Source organism: Cuculus canorus, chromosome 11 (assembly GCF_017976375.1).
Source record: "Cuculus canorus isolate bCucCan1 chromosome 11, bCucCan1.pri, whole genome shotgun sequence".
Lineage (NCBI taxonomy): Eukaryota > Metazoa > Chordata > Aves > Cuculiformes > Cuculidae > Cuculus > Cuculus canorus.
The window spans coordinates 11,263,145-11,279,254 of record NC_071411.1 but is presented as its reverse complement, the minus strand read 5'-3'; the positions used below and the strand labels follow the sequence as shown (position 1 = coordinate 11,279,254).

General features: G+C 49.5%; 1 protein-coding gene across 1 annotated transcript; it reads left to right on the top strand.

The window, feature by feature from the left end:
* Positions 1–10,737: 10,737 nt before the first annotated feature.
* BHLHE40 (basic helix-loop-helix family member e40) lies at positions 10,738–14,525 on the top strand. The gene is made up of 5 exons (XM_054077017.1): positions 10,738–10,976; positions 11,068–11,137; positions 11,274–11,381; positions 11,893–12,016; positions 13,024–14,525. Exons 1-5 carry the CDS (start codon positions 10,909–10,911, stop codon positions 13,881–13,883), a joined length of 1,230 nt encoding a protein of 409 aa, XP_053932992.1. The 5' UTR covers positions 10,738–10,908; the 3' UTR covers positions 13,884–14,525.
* Positions 14,526–16,110: the final 1,585 nt, after the last annotated feature.

Genomic DNA, 16,110 nt, shown 5'->3' with positions numbered 1-16,110 from the left:
CATCCCCCTTGCTTCTTCAAGTAATTATTAAATGTGTTGCTCCCTAATGAGAACGTGCTCCATTTTCTCATCCCTTCACTCTGCTGCTCTTTCCTCATGACTGCTTCTTCAGAGTTCTTCTTTGTGAAACCTATCTGGCAAAGGACTTATGTTTTATTTTAAAAAAGAGAAATCTTCGGAAATCAGTGGTTTTGCTATGTGTTGCTAGGCTCAGAATTCTCCAATTTTGTAATAGGTCTGTAATTATCGCTCTGCAGAACGATGAGCAGAGCCAGACTGGAAAGGTGCCCCTCTACGTTTCCCAGGCTGCAGTGGTGAGGGAGACACAGACCTCGTAGTCTTCTCTAAGCATATTCCTTTAATCAGCATGGCATACAGGAGTCAAATTAAGAAAGTACTACTACTTCTGGCTTCTCTCATTCAGACAGATCTTTATGCAGCTCTTCGGTTTTCCAAGCTTCAGACAAACAGGATGTTTTTGGTTTTGTCTATTCCACACTCTTGTGACTGTTTTCAGTCTTATCTCCAATCCACTTATTCCCAGCCTGGCCTTCTCATACATTCAAGATTCGTCATCCTGTGTGTCTAGCTCGGAACACCTACTCTTTTTAATAATGTTTATTCTAATACGCTTGGTACCAGCTTCATGTTTTATCCTAGTCCCAATTAATCTTCCATGTACTCGGTGTTGCTCCCACACGGGCATAGCAGCCACAGCGTGCCCTGATGGACCATTGATTCTATGACTGGTCCCCAGGAAAGGCAGGGACGAGAATGACCCTCCAGCAGTGTCTGTAAGGAACTTAGTGAGACTCTATGAAAGCAGCTATTTCCAGCAATGACATAAGACCGAAGGAATGTGACCACATACTGATAAAGTAAAGCCATTCTTTAAACAGAGTCAAACGCAGATCATTGGTGAGAAACCCCTGAAGCAAGAGATGGTACGATGGGCAGTTCAGGGTGGCTGCTGTATGACAGTGCCATCCTGGAGAGCAGGGCAGTGCGGGACACGGATTTAAATATATCATTCTGGCTGAAATGTTCTCAGTGTAACAGAGGAAAGAGGACAGTCCGAAGGGTTCTGGTCCAGCATTCAGATAGGTGCTAAGGCCGTGTTTTACAGATGTAAAGGATGTCAGGATGTTTCAGCTGGCTGGTCCTTCCCAGCAGCTGTAGTAGAGAGAGACTGTAAGACATAAGATTAAAGTAAATAAAGATACAGTAAATAAAACCCAGATACAAGCCAGGCTGGCAGGCCCTGATTCCAGACTCTGTGCCCAGTCTGTGATGGCAGCTTGGCGATGGTCAGACACCCACAACAGACATTGAAGTTGATGAGGAACAGCCAGTGCAGGAGCCCTGCGGGTCACTGGGACTGCCGTGTGGTGCTCCAGGCAAGGTCTGGGTGGCAGCAACACTGAGCCTGTGGCAGTTGTAAAGGAGCCTTGTCAGCCCTGAGAAGAAGCAGTTTGCTACAAAGAAAGAATGGCTGGCTGTGCTCCCAAGACAGGAGGATGAGGGACAGCAGATCAGGGCCAGGCCTAGGGGCTGGGGGATTCAGGGTGGTGTCTCTGCCAAGTGAGTCCTTGTGGGATGAGATAGCCCTGGTCTGAGTGCGAGTTCCTGTGATAATCTCTGGTCTGTGTTGTTCTAGCATAATGCAGGGCTCTACAAAAGCTGATTTCTCTTAGCCTAAGCTAAACCCTGCAATGTCTATGCTGCATTAGTATGTGCACAGGTAGAGGAGGGTAACAGGAAAATCTTTCAAGAAGTACCCATAAATAGCAATTTATCTTGACAACCCCATCTCCTCCCTAAAAAGTCATGAGCAAACAACAAATACCATCCCTTTACTAAGGATTCTTTCTGCTCAGGAGCATTTTTCAAGGCTGTCTCTTGTGCAAATGCATTATCAGGATGCAGAGGGAGGTGTGGTCTGCAAGCAAAGCCCTTCCAGTCCCTAATTACAACCTGCTGCTCTTGGGGCTTCTGCCCAGCCTGCTCCCGAAACAGGATTTTTCCCACTTCCAGCACTGCAAAGAGGCAAATCAGTGCAAATATGCAGCTGCTGGCTGAGTGCAGCATGTGACGCTGAGCCACACCTTAAATTTGAAAAAAAAAAAAAAAAAGAAAAGGGACTTCCAGATTCTTAGATTTGAAACATCATAGTAGCTAATTGAGTTGAACATAGCCTGGTTTCTCAGGAGGGAAGCCATCCATCTGCTGGGACTTGTGGCCAGTCAGGAAACTGGTCATTTCCACCCTTCTGCACCCTATTAAAAGGATGGTATCTTTACATCATGCCACCTTTCCACAGTGCAAGTCAGTGGCAATAGATGTTTTCAGCAGAGCTGAACCCTTAGTAAACCCCTGGTAAGCACCATGGAAAGGAGGCTGGAGTAGATCTGGCTTAGGTTAGAAATGGTTTATCATTTCAGAAGCACACAAACTCTGTACCAATATAGAAGAGGTAGACAGGAGTGGTTCCCCATGAAGCATGACAGGGAAAGCCAAAACGTGAACTCCGACAGGCAAACTGGAGTCAGAGACGTCTTTGCTCAGTGCCACAGCTGGCTCAGAGATCCCAGGGAAAGCTGCAAGCTTTGAGAAGCGAGGGGCTAGAAATGCAGAGTAGGGTAAGAAGAAAATGAGACGAAGTCATCACTTCCCAAAAGCTTCACAGTGAAGGAAACACCTCCCACTGTCTGGAGGATCCATGGGAATATTATAATATTTGTTCCAAAAACATGACTGGGTGGATACAGAATTACTGACGCAGACACAGGCAGCTAATTGAATTCATACGTAGAAACCCTGGACACCATATGGCCTCAATAAAACGTGGGTCCGTAGCTGTTTCTTAGCAGATGGTTATTCATTTTCATAATCTTAAATCAAAAGATCATTTTTATATCTGGAGATCAAAGGCACTTAATGTCTCCTCGGTTGAGATTTATAAAACGAAACCTCTGTCCTCTGTTTTGGCATTACGTGCGAGGCAGATGGGGGTTTTCCCCTGAAACCTTTGCAGAGGCTCTGGGCAACCACATCTGGGCAGCAGCTGCAGATGTTTGTAGCTCTTTGGAGCTGGGACTGTATTTTCATTATAAGGACGTGCAATTTATAAAATCGGAAGGGACAGTTGTAATGAGCTTGTGTGGCCATTTATATTTCCTCTAATTATTGGGATATAGCCCATGTGAATATTTTGTGATGAAATTATTACTTTTTGCCTTAGAAAAAAACACTCGGAGCATCATCTGACATCCCAGTCCTTTATCCCGTACTCAGCCCCACAAAGTGGTTGTGTGAGGCCAACGCTGTACATACTCAAGCGTCCCCGTGGGAGACGAACCCACGGGGGTACAAGGCAAGTCTCAGATTCCTCTTCAGCTGCAAGAGGGTGGGCGAGTGCCCGTCTCTGAGGCTTCATGGCAGTGCTGCTTCGCCAGCAGCCAGTGCAGGGGAGGAGAAGGGGGCGAGAGGCATTTATTTACGTGAAAAGTACTTCCACACCCACCAAAAAACCTCGAGGATAGACATGATCTTTGCCACCTAAGAATGAAAGGTGTGTGGTTACTCAGAGTTCCGTAGGTACAGGTTGCAACAAATTGAGTCCTGTTAATAAACCTCATTTTCACAGCAGCTACCTGTGGCTGATGCACAGTTCTCATCGGCGTGAAGGTGTAACCAAAATGCGCCTCCTCTCCTACAAACCAACACTGCTAGAGAGCCCTTTGCATTTCAAACACTGATGCACGTGGTTAATATTTGCACCACGATCGGGAGGCATCTCCCAGAAGAGAACGAGCACTTCCCTGACACCGTGCGGGTTTTGCCTGCCAGCCTCGCCGCCTCGGCTGCAATATGGAAATGATCCTTCCCAGCAGACAGCAGAGTCCCACCTCAGTTCCCATTCACCTGGAGATGAAAGTGCTCTGGCTGCCAGTGTAGGCGGGGCAAAACTATTTAAAAACCTCATTAGAGAAAGTATTTGGGGAAGACAGCAACACCCTCAGTTGTGGTTTGCTCCAGGACTTCTCAGCCAGATCACTTCTGATACAGAGGGAAGGGCACTGTGAGAGACATTCCTGTCAACTAGTACTTCTCGTAAGGATGCCTTGGGTGCACTTTGCCTTCTTCTCTGTCCCGGTGGGCTGTATTTTCTACGTAAATATGGGCACATTCCCCTCCAGGTGATGTGTGGGTGAGAAGCCTGACTGCAGCATGGCATCAGGGCTGCCGCGCAGTGTGGAGTGATCCTGTTCTGCACTGGAGGAACGCAGTCAGCAAAACTGTGTGTAATCTTGATTAGGCACAAATCCACCGTGAATATTTCCTGTTCTGTTTAATTCCTATTTGTGCTTATTTCAGCTGAATTTGCAGCAGGAGTAATGCCCAGTCCACATCTGGCTTGTGATGCACATGGGATCAGGCTGGGAGTTTGGGAGGAGGTTGATCTGGATTCAGAAGTTTGGCTTCTTATTTAGAAAATGACTGGTTACATTCTCCCACGGCTGCTCCAGACTACCCCAGAGCTTAATGATATTCACATCCAAGCGTTTTTTAGGTCTGCATGACTAGGAAACAATCTCAAGTGTATGGTTTGTCTGGCCTGTTAGGAAGGAGCCCATACACCTGCATTACCCTTACCGCATGTGTTTTCTTTGTGTTCCATTTATTCAAAGGAGTAAAATGTTCATTAAATCTCAGCAAGCTAGAGTGCCAATTTCCTCTTCCAACATAGTTGGCCATCCGCACACCTTAATCAGCCCCCGGTTAATCAGGACAACAGCAGCCCTCAGCCAGTACTTGGGGCATCCCTCTCCTTCACAAGCAGCTGCTTGATCCCATACAATCACACAAGCCTACAAAGGCCAGGCTGAGCTAAGCAAGTCCACAGTAGAGGCTTATTCTCCTTTATCTCCAGCCAGGGGAGCTGATGGTGTCCCTGCAGAAGTTCGCCCAAGTTCCCTGTGTGCCCCCTCCCACAGCACTGCTTGAGCTGCCTGCCAGGTTTTGCCCCAGCCAGCTTCCCACGCCGAACTGCTGAGCTCTTCACCTCCGACACAAGCTGTGACAGACTTTGCTACTGTTAATGATATTTATGGTTTTGAACCAAGTCCCCCTGAACTGATCAACAGTTGCCTTATATGCCGTGAACACGCAGATCGCACAGACCTTGTCCAACAGGCTCAGGTTCAGAGGCCAAGGTTTAACTTGTATATGTCCTGACGTGAACTGTAGGAGGAATGTGTTCCCAGTCTCTTCTTTTGCCCATGCTGGCTTTCTTTTATTATTATTTTTAGGTGGCATGTCTAATTTTTTAAATCCATTTAGCAAATTCAGAATACTTTTTAGGTTAATATTTGACTCGGATGTAGTTTGGCCCTGTAGCTGTTGTTACCTGCATCCCCCGGAAAGAACAAAATCTCCCTAGACTATGATCCCCAGTGGTAATGGTTCCTGCTGGGATATGTGGATGCCAGCAAAAAATAAATAATGCTGCAGTGAGTGAAAAGGTGTGGTATTTTCTAAGTCATAGATGTAAAGGCACCCTACTTTCTGTGCTTTGCATACTTGCAGAGCACCATCCTTTCTGCTTTTCAGATATGAAAGCTGAAGCAGAGAGACATCTGATGAGGCTTCATCGCTGACTCACTGTTTGATGTTAGGCAGAAGGAGGAATGTGATCAGATACCATTGTGCAAAGCATCCACCAGACGACTCTGTCACTTGGGAGGAGAAGCAACTCCTGCTCTTGAGCAGGATGGGTTGACAGTCCTGCTGTCCTGCCCACAGCTGGCTCTCTGCTGTCTGCAAATGGGGTGGGTAACCCCTCACTATGCCCTGCCCCACCTGCGCTCTGCAGAGGCTGCACAGCCCAGGCACAGCAGCAGTGACATCACCCTGGAAATTGCTCTTACACCATGTGCAGACAGACGTTCGGAGCTCTGCTCATGCTGGCAGGGTCAGCCGGCAGTGCGGGAGAGGCTGCACCCCAGAACACAGCTAGAGGGGTGTGCATGGGTGTGCACACCTGGAGTTCTTTCTCACGAGATGGTGCAACCAGCCGGCGGGGAACTGGTTAAACCGCGTGAGCTCCTTGGCTGCCTGGGTTTGGCTGGCAGTGCGAGGCAGGGCAGGATGTCACGTGGAAGCCAGCATGTTTTATTAAACAGAGTATCAAAGTGGGCTAAAGTCTCTTATTATGAATAGTAATGTCCACAAATTTTGCCACTTCCAAATAGTTTCCACCTACATATTCCTCCCACTGTTGCATTGGGTGCTGGCAAACATCTCCGTTCAAAGAGGGGAATGGCTTTCATCTGAATAGTCCTCAGGCAAGTTTCACTTGAATGGTGCCAGCGTCATACCCACAGCTCTCACGTGCCCGGCAGCAATCCAGGGTAGTGCCTGAGGGAGGGCCCTTCACTTGCCCAGGACTCTGCAGAGACAACAGCTCTTGCTAGGTTTTCCCAGTGTTTTATCCAAGCAGAGTCCGTGGTAGCCTAAACCAATGTAAGTAAGGAGCAATCAGTGCACATATTCGCAATATTAAATCTCGACTTATTCTGATGTGTGGACGATGCCTTTCATCGTGGCAGCGAGCGTGGCCAGCTGTGCTACTGAGATAGTGAGTCATACCCACACGCAGCTGAAACCACCAGACTTCACACTAAATTCAAGCTTTTGCAACTACCTGCAGGCTGCCAGAAGGACAAGGCAGAGCCCTGGTGGGTGGGAATCTGCTCCTCAGAGCCTACACTGTTAAGTCCCACAGTGCCCCTTTCGGGATCCTGCCTTCGGCTGATGGGCGTAGGCTCTCCTACACGTACCTTAGACAGTATGGTTGGGAAATTAGATGTGCAGGTCTCCTGGGAGCTGTTGATGCTGAGCACTCCTGGCTCGACACGTCCTATATTGACTGCAGTACGGCAGCCCTCAGGTGCAGTAAGGTGGTGAGTGTTGGATGGGGGTGCTGTCCTGCTTAGCTGGCAGCACCCTGCTGCCCTCTGAGGACCTGTATGTCCACCCCAGAGGCTGCTGCCGCAGCTGGAGATCTGCCTGTCTAGAAAGAAGAGCTGCCACATTTATTGAGTGCAGGCTGGGAAAAGAGTGCACCCCACTCCCTCGGTCTCTTAGAGACAGTTTGTCTCCCACAGAAACTTTTCCTCTGCAAACAGTAATGAGTATTAATTACCGAAGCCTTGAGGGCTAGCTGTGTCCATGCCGTGCGTCCCGCACGGTGCAACCTCAGCATCCAGTCTGGGCTGCAGGGCCAAGCCATGGCTGTTCTTTCACCTCCGGTGCCAGTAACCTGAACCAAGATTGCTGGAAATGAGAGAGAGGGAGAGTCAGCGATTTCATTACAGGCCACAGGCACATGCCTGGCCTTCATGGATATATTAAGTAAGAGACATTTTAAAACAAAACCACCCTCGGTAACCTTATCGTAAGCTTGAATCCACAACCCATCTGTTAACTCCCAGTGCTGCCCACATAGACTCTGATCAGACTTCGGTGCTGGGGAATTTCGGATCGTTTCACCCCAAACTGAAGGGAAGATGTGCAGGAGAGGGGCAGGGTAAGGAGCTCACTCCCCCAGCCGCCTTCAGTGCACTTTCAAATCAACTCCCAAACCCTCGCCTTTCACTGCGTCTGTAAATAACTGCAAATCCCTCTTGGACACGAGCTGCCGCTGTCCTGTGACTCTCAGCTCTTCTGAAACACGCCTTCAGGAGACCTGCTGCTTGACAAATGGCTTTAGAAAATTAAGCCTTTTTAAACATTTTGCTACTGCCTTAATTATACGTTGTAAAGAAACCCTTCACGTAGAAATAATTCCGCAAACAAAATCGAGAAAGCAAATTGATGATTGCATCAGCCCTAGCTTATGAAAACTGATCCCCAGGAAAATGTAACTCAACTCTCCAGCAATCTAACTTGATGCCCAAGAATGTAATAGCTTCATTTGGATCCTCTTTTTAGGGGGACTCCTAAATCCTTGGCAACGTCCCTTAAGGTCATGAGTAAATCCTGATATGGAGAATTGTTTGGCAAGCATGAGAACAGTAAAAGGGCTAAATAATTGGGGATTACCTCTGACCCTGATTTGTAGCTCACCACCCACTGCAGGAATGTACCGAATATCTGAAAGAGCGTGCAGGAGTCAGACAATTCATGGGCATGAAACTGTCCACGTACACTTGGAGTCTGAACTTAAAATGCAGAGCAGGTTGTCCCCAAACCTCATTTTTCATTAGCAATCAGCTGCAGCAAACTCTAATTATTTCTGTTTCTTTGGACATAGGGTCAGTAATAGGACAAATTAAAAATTCTGTGTATTTTCCCTCTTCTTTGTTTGGAAAATAACAGCTTGGGTCTTCAGGGCAGAGAAAGAATAAGCCATCTGATTCAGTACCCATTTATTTATGCTAGTTACTTTCCCCTAAATTGCAGGAAGGGACAAACACATCACTTCCATTTTTTTTCTGATGGTTATTGCTGAGTTTGTTCAGTGCCTGTATGGGAAACAGTCTCTGCTTTGAGAAGTCCACAGTCCGGAGTTGTGATCCTGCCCCATTCATACTCAGTGCTTCATTTTCAGCCCGTAAGCCTTCTCCTCTGTGGTGGGCTGGGTCTGCAGCATCACAGATGACCCTCAGGATTGGTGAACAGATCGTGGCCATAAATGCCAGTAATGCAGGCTCAGACACAAAATACTGAGAAGAGCAGATTGAGTGGGACAACCTAAGCATCTGCTTTTTGGGAACTCCGTGTCAGTGATACAGAGCTGCGTTGTTTATGCTGGGGATGCAGCTGGGACCTTGTAAAGAGGTTGTTGTTTTTCACAGACCTTACATTTATGGCTAGCAGATTTCTGCTAGGCTCTGACTTCCCTTAGGATTCCTCTTGGTAACGACACGCACCTTCAGCTGGCAGTGAGCCTTAAAAGGCCTGTCTCCATCTCCCGTATAAAATGTCTTTGTGCTCTCACGTAATACCTCCTGACCTCAGATTCCTCCCGACATGGAGCGGACCAGGGCGATAGCAGAGGCTCTGTGCTGGAGTTCTGCTATTACCTTATCTTGGTAAATGCGCTTTTTATCTGATGAGCTTGCCTCTACTTGTTCAACAGTCAGCAGGGAAAATGACCATAGCCCTTCAGGAGGGGAGGTTTGCTTTGGCAGGTACACACCATTACAGTCGTGTTCAGCGTTTTGCAACAGCTGGCATCCAAGAATTGCAGATGCTTTGCAGAAGCACGAAACATCCTCAACCCCTGCGTGATACTGGCATTTGCCTATGCATTTCATAGCAACTCTCGGTTATTTTGTTGTGTTTCCCACGCTGGGAGGCTGCAGATTTAACTGGGACGTGTGCCTATGTGTGTTCTGGTGCTGGAGTGGGATTTGGGGGATTGGTAGGACACTGCAGCAGGAAAAGCACTCCAGCCCATCCCGCATCCAGGGCGTACTCTCCCTGTCCTCCCGCTGGGAACACCAGCTCCATCCAGTCTCTTCTCCCAGGTGACAGGTGATAGGACAAGAGGGAATGGCCTCAAGTTGCACCAGGGGAGGTTCAGTTTGGACATAGAGAAAAATTTCTTCACCAAAAGGGTTATCAAGCACTGGAACAGACTTCCTGGGGAGGTAGTTGAGTCCCCATCCCTGGAGGTGTTTAAAAGATGGGTAGATGAGGTGCTCGGGATGCGACTTAGTAGGGGACAGGTATGGTTGGATGATTCTATGAATCAGGGAAACTGTGCTTCGTTTTGTTATAATGGCTTTAAATTGGAAAGGGGGAGATTTAGATTAGACATCAGGAAGAAATTCTTCACGATGATAGTGGTGAGGCCCTGGCACAGGCTGCCCAGGGAAGCTGTGGCTGCCCCATCCCTGGAAGCTGGGTGAGGCTTTGAGCAACCTGATCCAGTGGGAGGTGGCCGTGCCGTGGCAGGGACGAGGGGGGAGGAGGGGAAGGGGGGCTGGAACTGGATGATCTTTTAAGATCCCTTCCAACCCAAACCACTCTATGATTCTGTAGTTCTACGAAGGGATACGATTTAGCGGTGGACGGGTGCGGTTGGGCTCGATGATCTCAGAAATCTTTTCCAACTTAGCGATTCTATTAAAGTTCTATGAAAGTCATCCGACATGCGGCGGGGGATCCCGGCGCGACACACGTGTGCTGCCCCCCCTTGGGATCAATGATCCATCCCACCCGAGGGGAATGCCGGCGGGACACACGTGCGCTCCGGGATCAATGTCCCCATCCCGCTGGGCACTGGGGGGGGAAATCCCGGCAGGAGACACGTGCGCTGCCCTCCCTGCGATCAATGACCCCCACCCAGGGGGAGGGCATCCCGGGCAGAACACCGACCCCATCCCTGCCGGAGCGGGGGGAACCGGGAGGGACACACGTGCGCTGTCCCCCCTTGGCATGATCCTATCCCACCCGAGGGGGATGCCGGCGGGACACACGTGCGCTCCGGGATCGATGACCCCATCCCACCCGCGGGCATCCCGGCAGGACACACAAGCGCTTCCCCCTCCCCCCCGCCCCGAGATCACTGTCCCCATCCCACCCGGGGGATCCCGGCGGCGCACACGTGCCCCCCCGCCGGGACCCGCCTCCCCTGCACGTTGCGCGGCGGCGGCGGCGCTGCCGACACGTGAGGCTCATGTGATGGGGAGGGAGCGGAGCGGGAGGGGGGGTGCGGGCGGCGGTCCCGCCCCGGCGGCCGCCAGACGTGCCGGCAGTCACAGGGTAGCGCACGTCGCTCCCGTCCACCCACTCGCCCGCATTTAACCCGGGCCGCCGCCGCCCCGCCGCTCCTCAGCCCGCGCGGCCACGGCATGAGCGGCTGAGCGCCCCGGCCGCTCCGCTCCCCGCACGGCCATGGAGCGCCAGCCGCCGCCCGGCTGCCTGGGCAAGCTGTCCGCCCTGGAGAACGGCGACCTGCCGGGGTAAGGGGGGAGCAGCGACCCCGCCGCGGGGCCCCCGGGGGAGGGCACGGCCGCAGGGGTTAATTCCGCCGCTTTCCTTTCGCCCGTGCAGGCTGGACTTCGCGCACATGTACCAAGTTTACAAGCCCAGGAGGGGGTTAAAGAGGAGCGAGGATAATAAGGTAAATTGGGGAGGGGGGAGCTGTGGGGAATGGAAGTTTCCCTGCGGGATGCTGGGACGGGGCAGCCGCCGGCATCCCGGGATGGAGGGGCCGGGAGAAGCGGGGAGCCCCTAACGCGCTCCCCCCGGCTTTGCAGGAGACCTACAAGTTGCCTCACAGGCTGATAGAGAAGAAGAGGCGCGACAGGATTAACGAGTGCATCGCCCAGCTGAAGGACCTGCTGCCCGAGCATCTCAAGCTGACGGTACGTGCGGGGCTGGACGGAGCCGGGGCTCTGCCGCCGCCGGGGCTTCGCCTGCCGTTCCCGCGGGGATTGGCGGGTTTTTTTCCCTCTCCCCGCTTTGTGCCCCGCGCCCCGCGGTGGCCGCACGCCCGGGGCTGCCTGCAGGCGCATCCCAAGCTGTACCCGGAGCCCTCGGGCGCTGCGGGAGCCCTTGGCCGGGCGACCCCGGGCTCGGGGCACGGTGCGGCAGAGCGGATAAATAGGATGCTTCTCTTTGAGCTGTGCGGCTGGTCTGAAAATACCCGTAGGATTCCGTGATAGCCTTTCTACAGCCTGTTTTTTAACTTATGTTCATGGAATTTTATCGCTTATAGCCGTGTGAGGGTCAGGATCAAGGCTGTGCCTTAAGCCGTGCCTCCAAACTGCGTTGGTCTGTCCTTAACTGATATTTGGGAAACGCTGGCAGCCCCATCAGGCTCCTGCGTGTGTGGCCGAACCCATGGCAGATGCCAACCTGTCCCTTTGCTTTCAGACTCTAGGTCACTTGGAGAAGGCTGTGGTTCTCGAGCTTACCTTGAAGCATGTGAAAGCATTAACCAATCTCATCGAGCAGCAGCAGCAGAAAATCATTGCTTTGCAGAATGGTTTACAAGCAGGTGAGAATTCAGATCGTATTGCCTGAGAACCTGCGTGCGCTTGATGGACTTTGTCTGGGAGTCTTTGAAATGCAGTTGTGACACTTAGTTCCTGAGAAGGGAGGAGGCAGGAGTTCTTGCATGGAATCCTTGTCGTTTTCTCTCACTTTGCTTATGAGATTTTGAAAAAACAAGATGTATTTCTCAATAGGGGCGATGTAGAGTGCCCTATGGAGTTGTTTTGACATTAACTTGTATCTGAAGTAGTTTTATTTAAAGACCAGGTTTGCTGTGAGATTCTCTCCAAAGCTATTCGAATCTTTCCATTCATGTTCATGAATTTTGTATCAAACCTAGTTTTGTTTGGGTTTTTTTCTGAAAATACATATAAATGAGCTTTTTATACACACCTTTTTTAGGTCTTTTTATAAAGTAGTTAACCTGTGTTCTGCAGGCAAAGAGGGAACCTGGTGTATCGGCTTATCATGCTTTACATGTACTTCCTCCTTCAATTTTCACATGTGGCACTCACATGAATCTGATAAAGTAGAATTTAGTTTTTCTGAAGAGCCTTCCGCTGCTCTGGCAGCCACAGGGAGTGCAACAGAGCTTTAAGCCGAAGATCCCCTGAAGTTGGTAGAGCTGCTGGTGAGCGCTCTGCCTGGAGGTCAAGGGCGGGGTGCACTCTGCCTTCCCTGAGGTGTTTCCCAGAGAAGTCACTAGCTTGATGCGCTCCTTTGCTCCGTACTTCAGCACCTGTTGAAGTTGGCATATACAGTAAATGCAGGACTGAAAAATAAATTTGAAATTCCTATGTAAAAGTGGGCAGTTGGCTGCTCAAATAAAAATGTGCATTTATGCAGAAATCATTTTGCGTTTATGCAAAATTCAAGTTGACCATCAAGTTCACATCTTCAGCTGTGCTTTAACCGAAGTTTAATATCGCCTCCAGTCTGCCTCTAAAGATGGTAATGAAACTATTTAGCACATTGTTAATTTTTAATTTCTTTCTGTTAATGTTTCCTCAGGTGACCTGTCATCAAGAAACCTTGATTCCAGCCAGGAAATGTTTCGATCCGGTTTCCAGATGTGTGCCAAGGAAATGCTGCAATACCTGGCAAAGCATGAGAACAGCAAGGACCTGAAGTCGTCCCAGCTGGTCAGCCATCTGCACCGAATGGCCTCCGAGGTGCTCCAGGGCGGAGCCGGCCGCAAGTCTGGAGACTTCCCTCCTAAAATGGTGGACTTAAAAGAGAAACCCGTCTCCTTGACCAAAGCGGCAGAGGGACATGGGAAAAACTGTGTGCCTGTGATCCAGAGGACATTTGCTCACTCCAGTGGGGAGCAGAGTGGCAGCGACACAGACACAGACAGTGGGTACGGGGGAGAGCTGGAGAAAAGTGACTCCAAATCTGAACAGCAGTATTTCAAAAAGGATACTGAACTCAACTATGCTGTCCAGGAGAGAATAAGCTCTATTAAGCAAGAGACTGAGGACCCACCAGCCAAAAGGAGCAGGCTGGAGTCGCCGGAGGATGAGGTCCCTTTTGGCAGCGACATGATGGGCTCTTCCAGCAGCTTCCTGGGCCCCCATGCTCACCAGCCTCCCTTGTGCCTGCCTTTCTATTTGATCCCACCATCCGCCACAGCCTATCTGCCCATGCTGGAGAAATGCTGGTACCCAGCGTCCGTACCTGTCTTGTACCCCAGCCTCCCAGCCTCTGCCGCAGCGCTTACGGGGTTCATGAACCCCGATAAAATCTCCCCACCTCTGCTGATGCCCCAGAGACTCCCTTCTCCCATACCGGCCCATTCCCCTATCGACTCCTCGGCTCTGCTTCAAGCTTTGAAGCAGATTCCTCCTTTGAACTTGGAAACCAAAGACTAAGCACAGTGTGACTTTTTTTTTTTTTTTTTTTTTGTTTAGTTTGAGACTGTTTCACTTTTCTATATTGGCTGGACTGAGGTGTGGGGACAAAGTTCATTGCACGTAGGAAGCTAAATACTCCCCTTTTCTCTGACTTGTCAGGTAGCTTAAGAGAAGGATGAAGGATGCGCCCAGGTTAGTGATTCAGAACTACTTCCAAAACATGAAAAAAAAAATGGGTTTTCTGCTTTACCCATTACCTTCTTCCCTCTCCGCATCTACAGAACAACAGTTGACTTGGTCAGCTGTGACTATATTGCAAAGCTGTGAAAAAATACTCCCATTAGGCAGATTTGAGTTTAGTGTCGTGAATATAAAAATATGGTACTTCTCGTAAGGGCTTTTAAGGCAGTGGCCCCACTGCTGGTAGTTTGAGTCAAACTGATTTAATGCCCCAGCAGTCGCCAGTGTCTGAGTGACCGGCGCAGCCGCCCGGAGCACGGTGGTGGTGGCAATGCCACCGAACGCGGAGGACGAGCAGAGCAGCGGTCACTGCTTGGTCATGCACAGTCGGGTAGACATAAGACGGGTTTCTCTCCACACCTTTTGCTGAGAGATATATATATATATATATATATACACACACACACACAGACTTTTTTTTAAGAAATAAAATGTAGATGCTGCTTGAAAGCTTTACATGGCATACATCTAATAAATAAATTAACACGTGCCCCTTCCTGTAACTTGAGCTGCTAGTTTGGGCCGGGTAGGGGAGAAAATATCCCAAGGATCACTTTGCTTGTTGCATCTGACTCCAGGCCTCTCTCACGCTGCTGTTGTACCTTTTTGCCGGGTCTAGTCTATTGGAAATCAAAATGGTTTTAAGTGGCCTGTCAGCAGGGCCCAGCCGGTGAGCAGCCGCTTCCCAACGTGGGGTGAGTTGAGAGCTTCATGCAAGAAGGAGCAATTCAGCTGAAGTCGACAGCGTGATGCCCGCTGAATGTGCCCCTGTCAGTGCCTTTGAAAAATTAAAAGGCTGGGATTTTCAGAGGAGTCTAATCCCAGCGGGGTTTGAGCATCTGAATTCCTTAGTCTCCTTGGCAAGCCCTGGCCCACATTACTGTATTAAAGAACGAGAGTTAGGGTGTTGACACATGTCCCATTAAATCCCAGACCTGCAGAGGTCTTTCTCCACAGAACATCATGTCCAATTTGTTTGGGTTTTTTTTTAATTAAAAAAAACAACTTTGCTGCAAAATGCAGTGCTGTTTCATTTTTTTTACTGGTTTCGAGAACTCGTGTCGAGAAACACCATTGTATGGATTTCATTTTGCCCTCCCATTGCACCAGCTGTTGAGATGCACTATGCTTGATTGCAGATTGTGTTCTAACGTTTATTTTATTGTTGGTTTTTTTTTTTTGGTATACAGTTGTTGCCTTTATTTGTAAAATCCTGTTAAATATATATATTATATAAGTATATTAAGAGGTAAAATGTTTCAGATGTTTATTATTTGTATAACTACTTGAGCATAAAGAAGTGAGAAATATGAATGTATTCTTGTTTCTGGCTTGTCTTTTTTTTTGAAGAGAAGAATTTTTGTTTTTCTCTAGGGAGAGGTACAGTGTTTATATTTTGGAGCCTTCTTCAAGGTGGGATATTGTACATATTTTTATCTTGAGTAAATGTTAAGTAGTTGTTTAAAAATACTTAATAAAATAATTCTTTTCCTGTGGAAGATAAGGGTTTGCCTCCTGTGCTTTTAAATATTTGAGCAGGGTCATTCCATGTGGTCCGATCAGCATTCGATGGTGCGCAGGGAAGAGCAGGGCTCTCCTCCCTCCCCTGACAGCTCCTGAGCCATCGGTGCCCAACAGCAGCTCAGGGTCCCATTACCCGTGTCTCCAGGAATATGTATTCATTTAAATGCCTTGGCACCTTTGGAGATATTTCTCCTTCCTGATGGGAGAGAAAGTGCCAGGAGAGCCTGGCTGGCTTTTCTGCTTTCTTCTTTGTGCTCCCTAGGCCTGGCTTTTTGGTTCATCTGCCCCCAGCTCAGCAGGGAGTGGAGGATGCATCTTCTCTGCAGGCTTTGCCCATTGCCTGGTGGAAAAAGGGGCTTTTTACAGACAGTGGGGTTGCTCTGCCAGCGTCCCTCAGCCCTGCGTGAGCCTTGCAACACTGCTGCCTCTGCTTCTGTGCCATGGGCCAGCCCTGGGGTGGTGCGCACCCTCCCCAAGGGGC

Bases quoted from the DNA above. Each gene is read 5' to 3' on its own strand.
- BHLHE40 (XM_054077017.1), top strand. From the start codon at position 10,909: ATGGAGCGCCAGCCGCCGCCCGGCTGCCTGGGCAAGCTGTCCGCCCTG. The intron at 11,138-11,273 runs GTAAATTGGGGA...CCGGCTTTGCAG, and splicing joins AGAGGAGCGAGGATAATAAG to GAGACCTACAAGTTGCCTCA. The intron at 12,017-13,023 runs GTGAGAATTCAG...ATGTTTCCTCAG, and splicing joins GCAGAATGGTTTACAAGCAG to GTGACCTGTCATCAAGAAAC.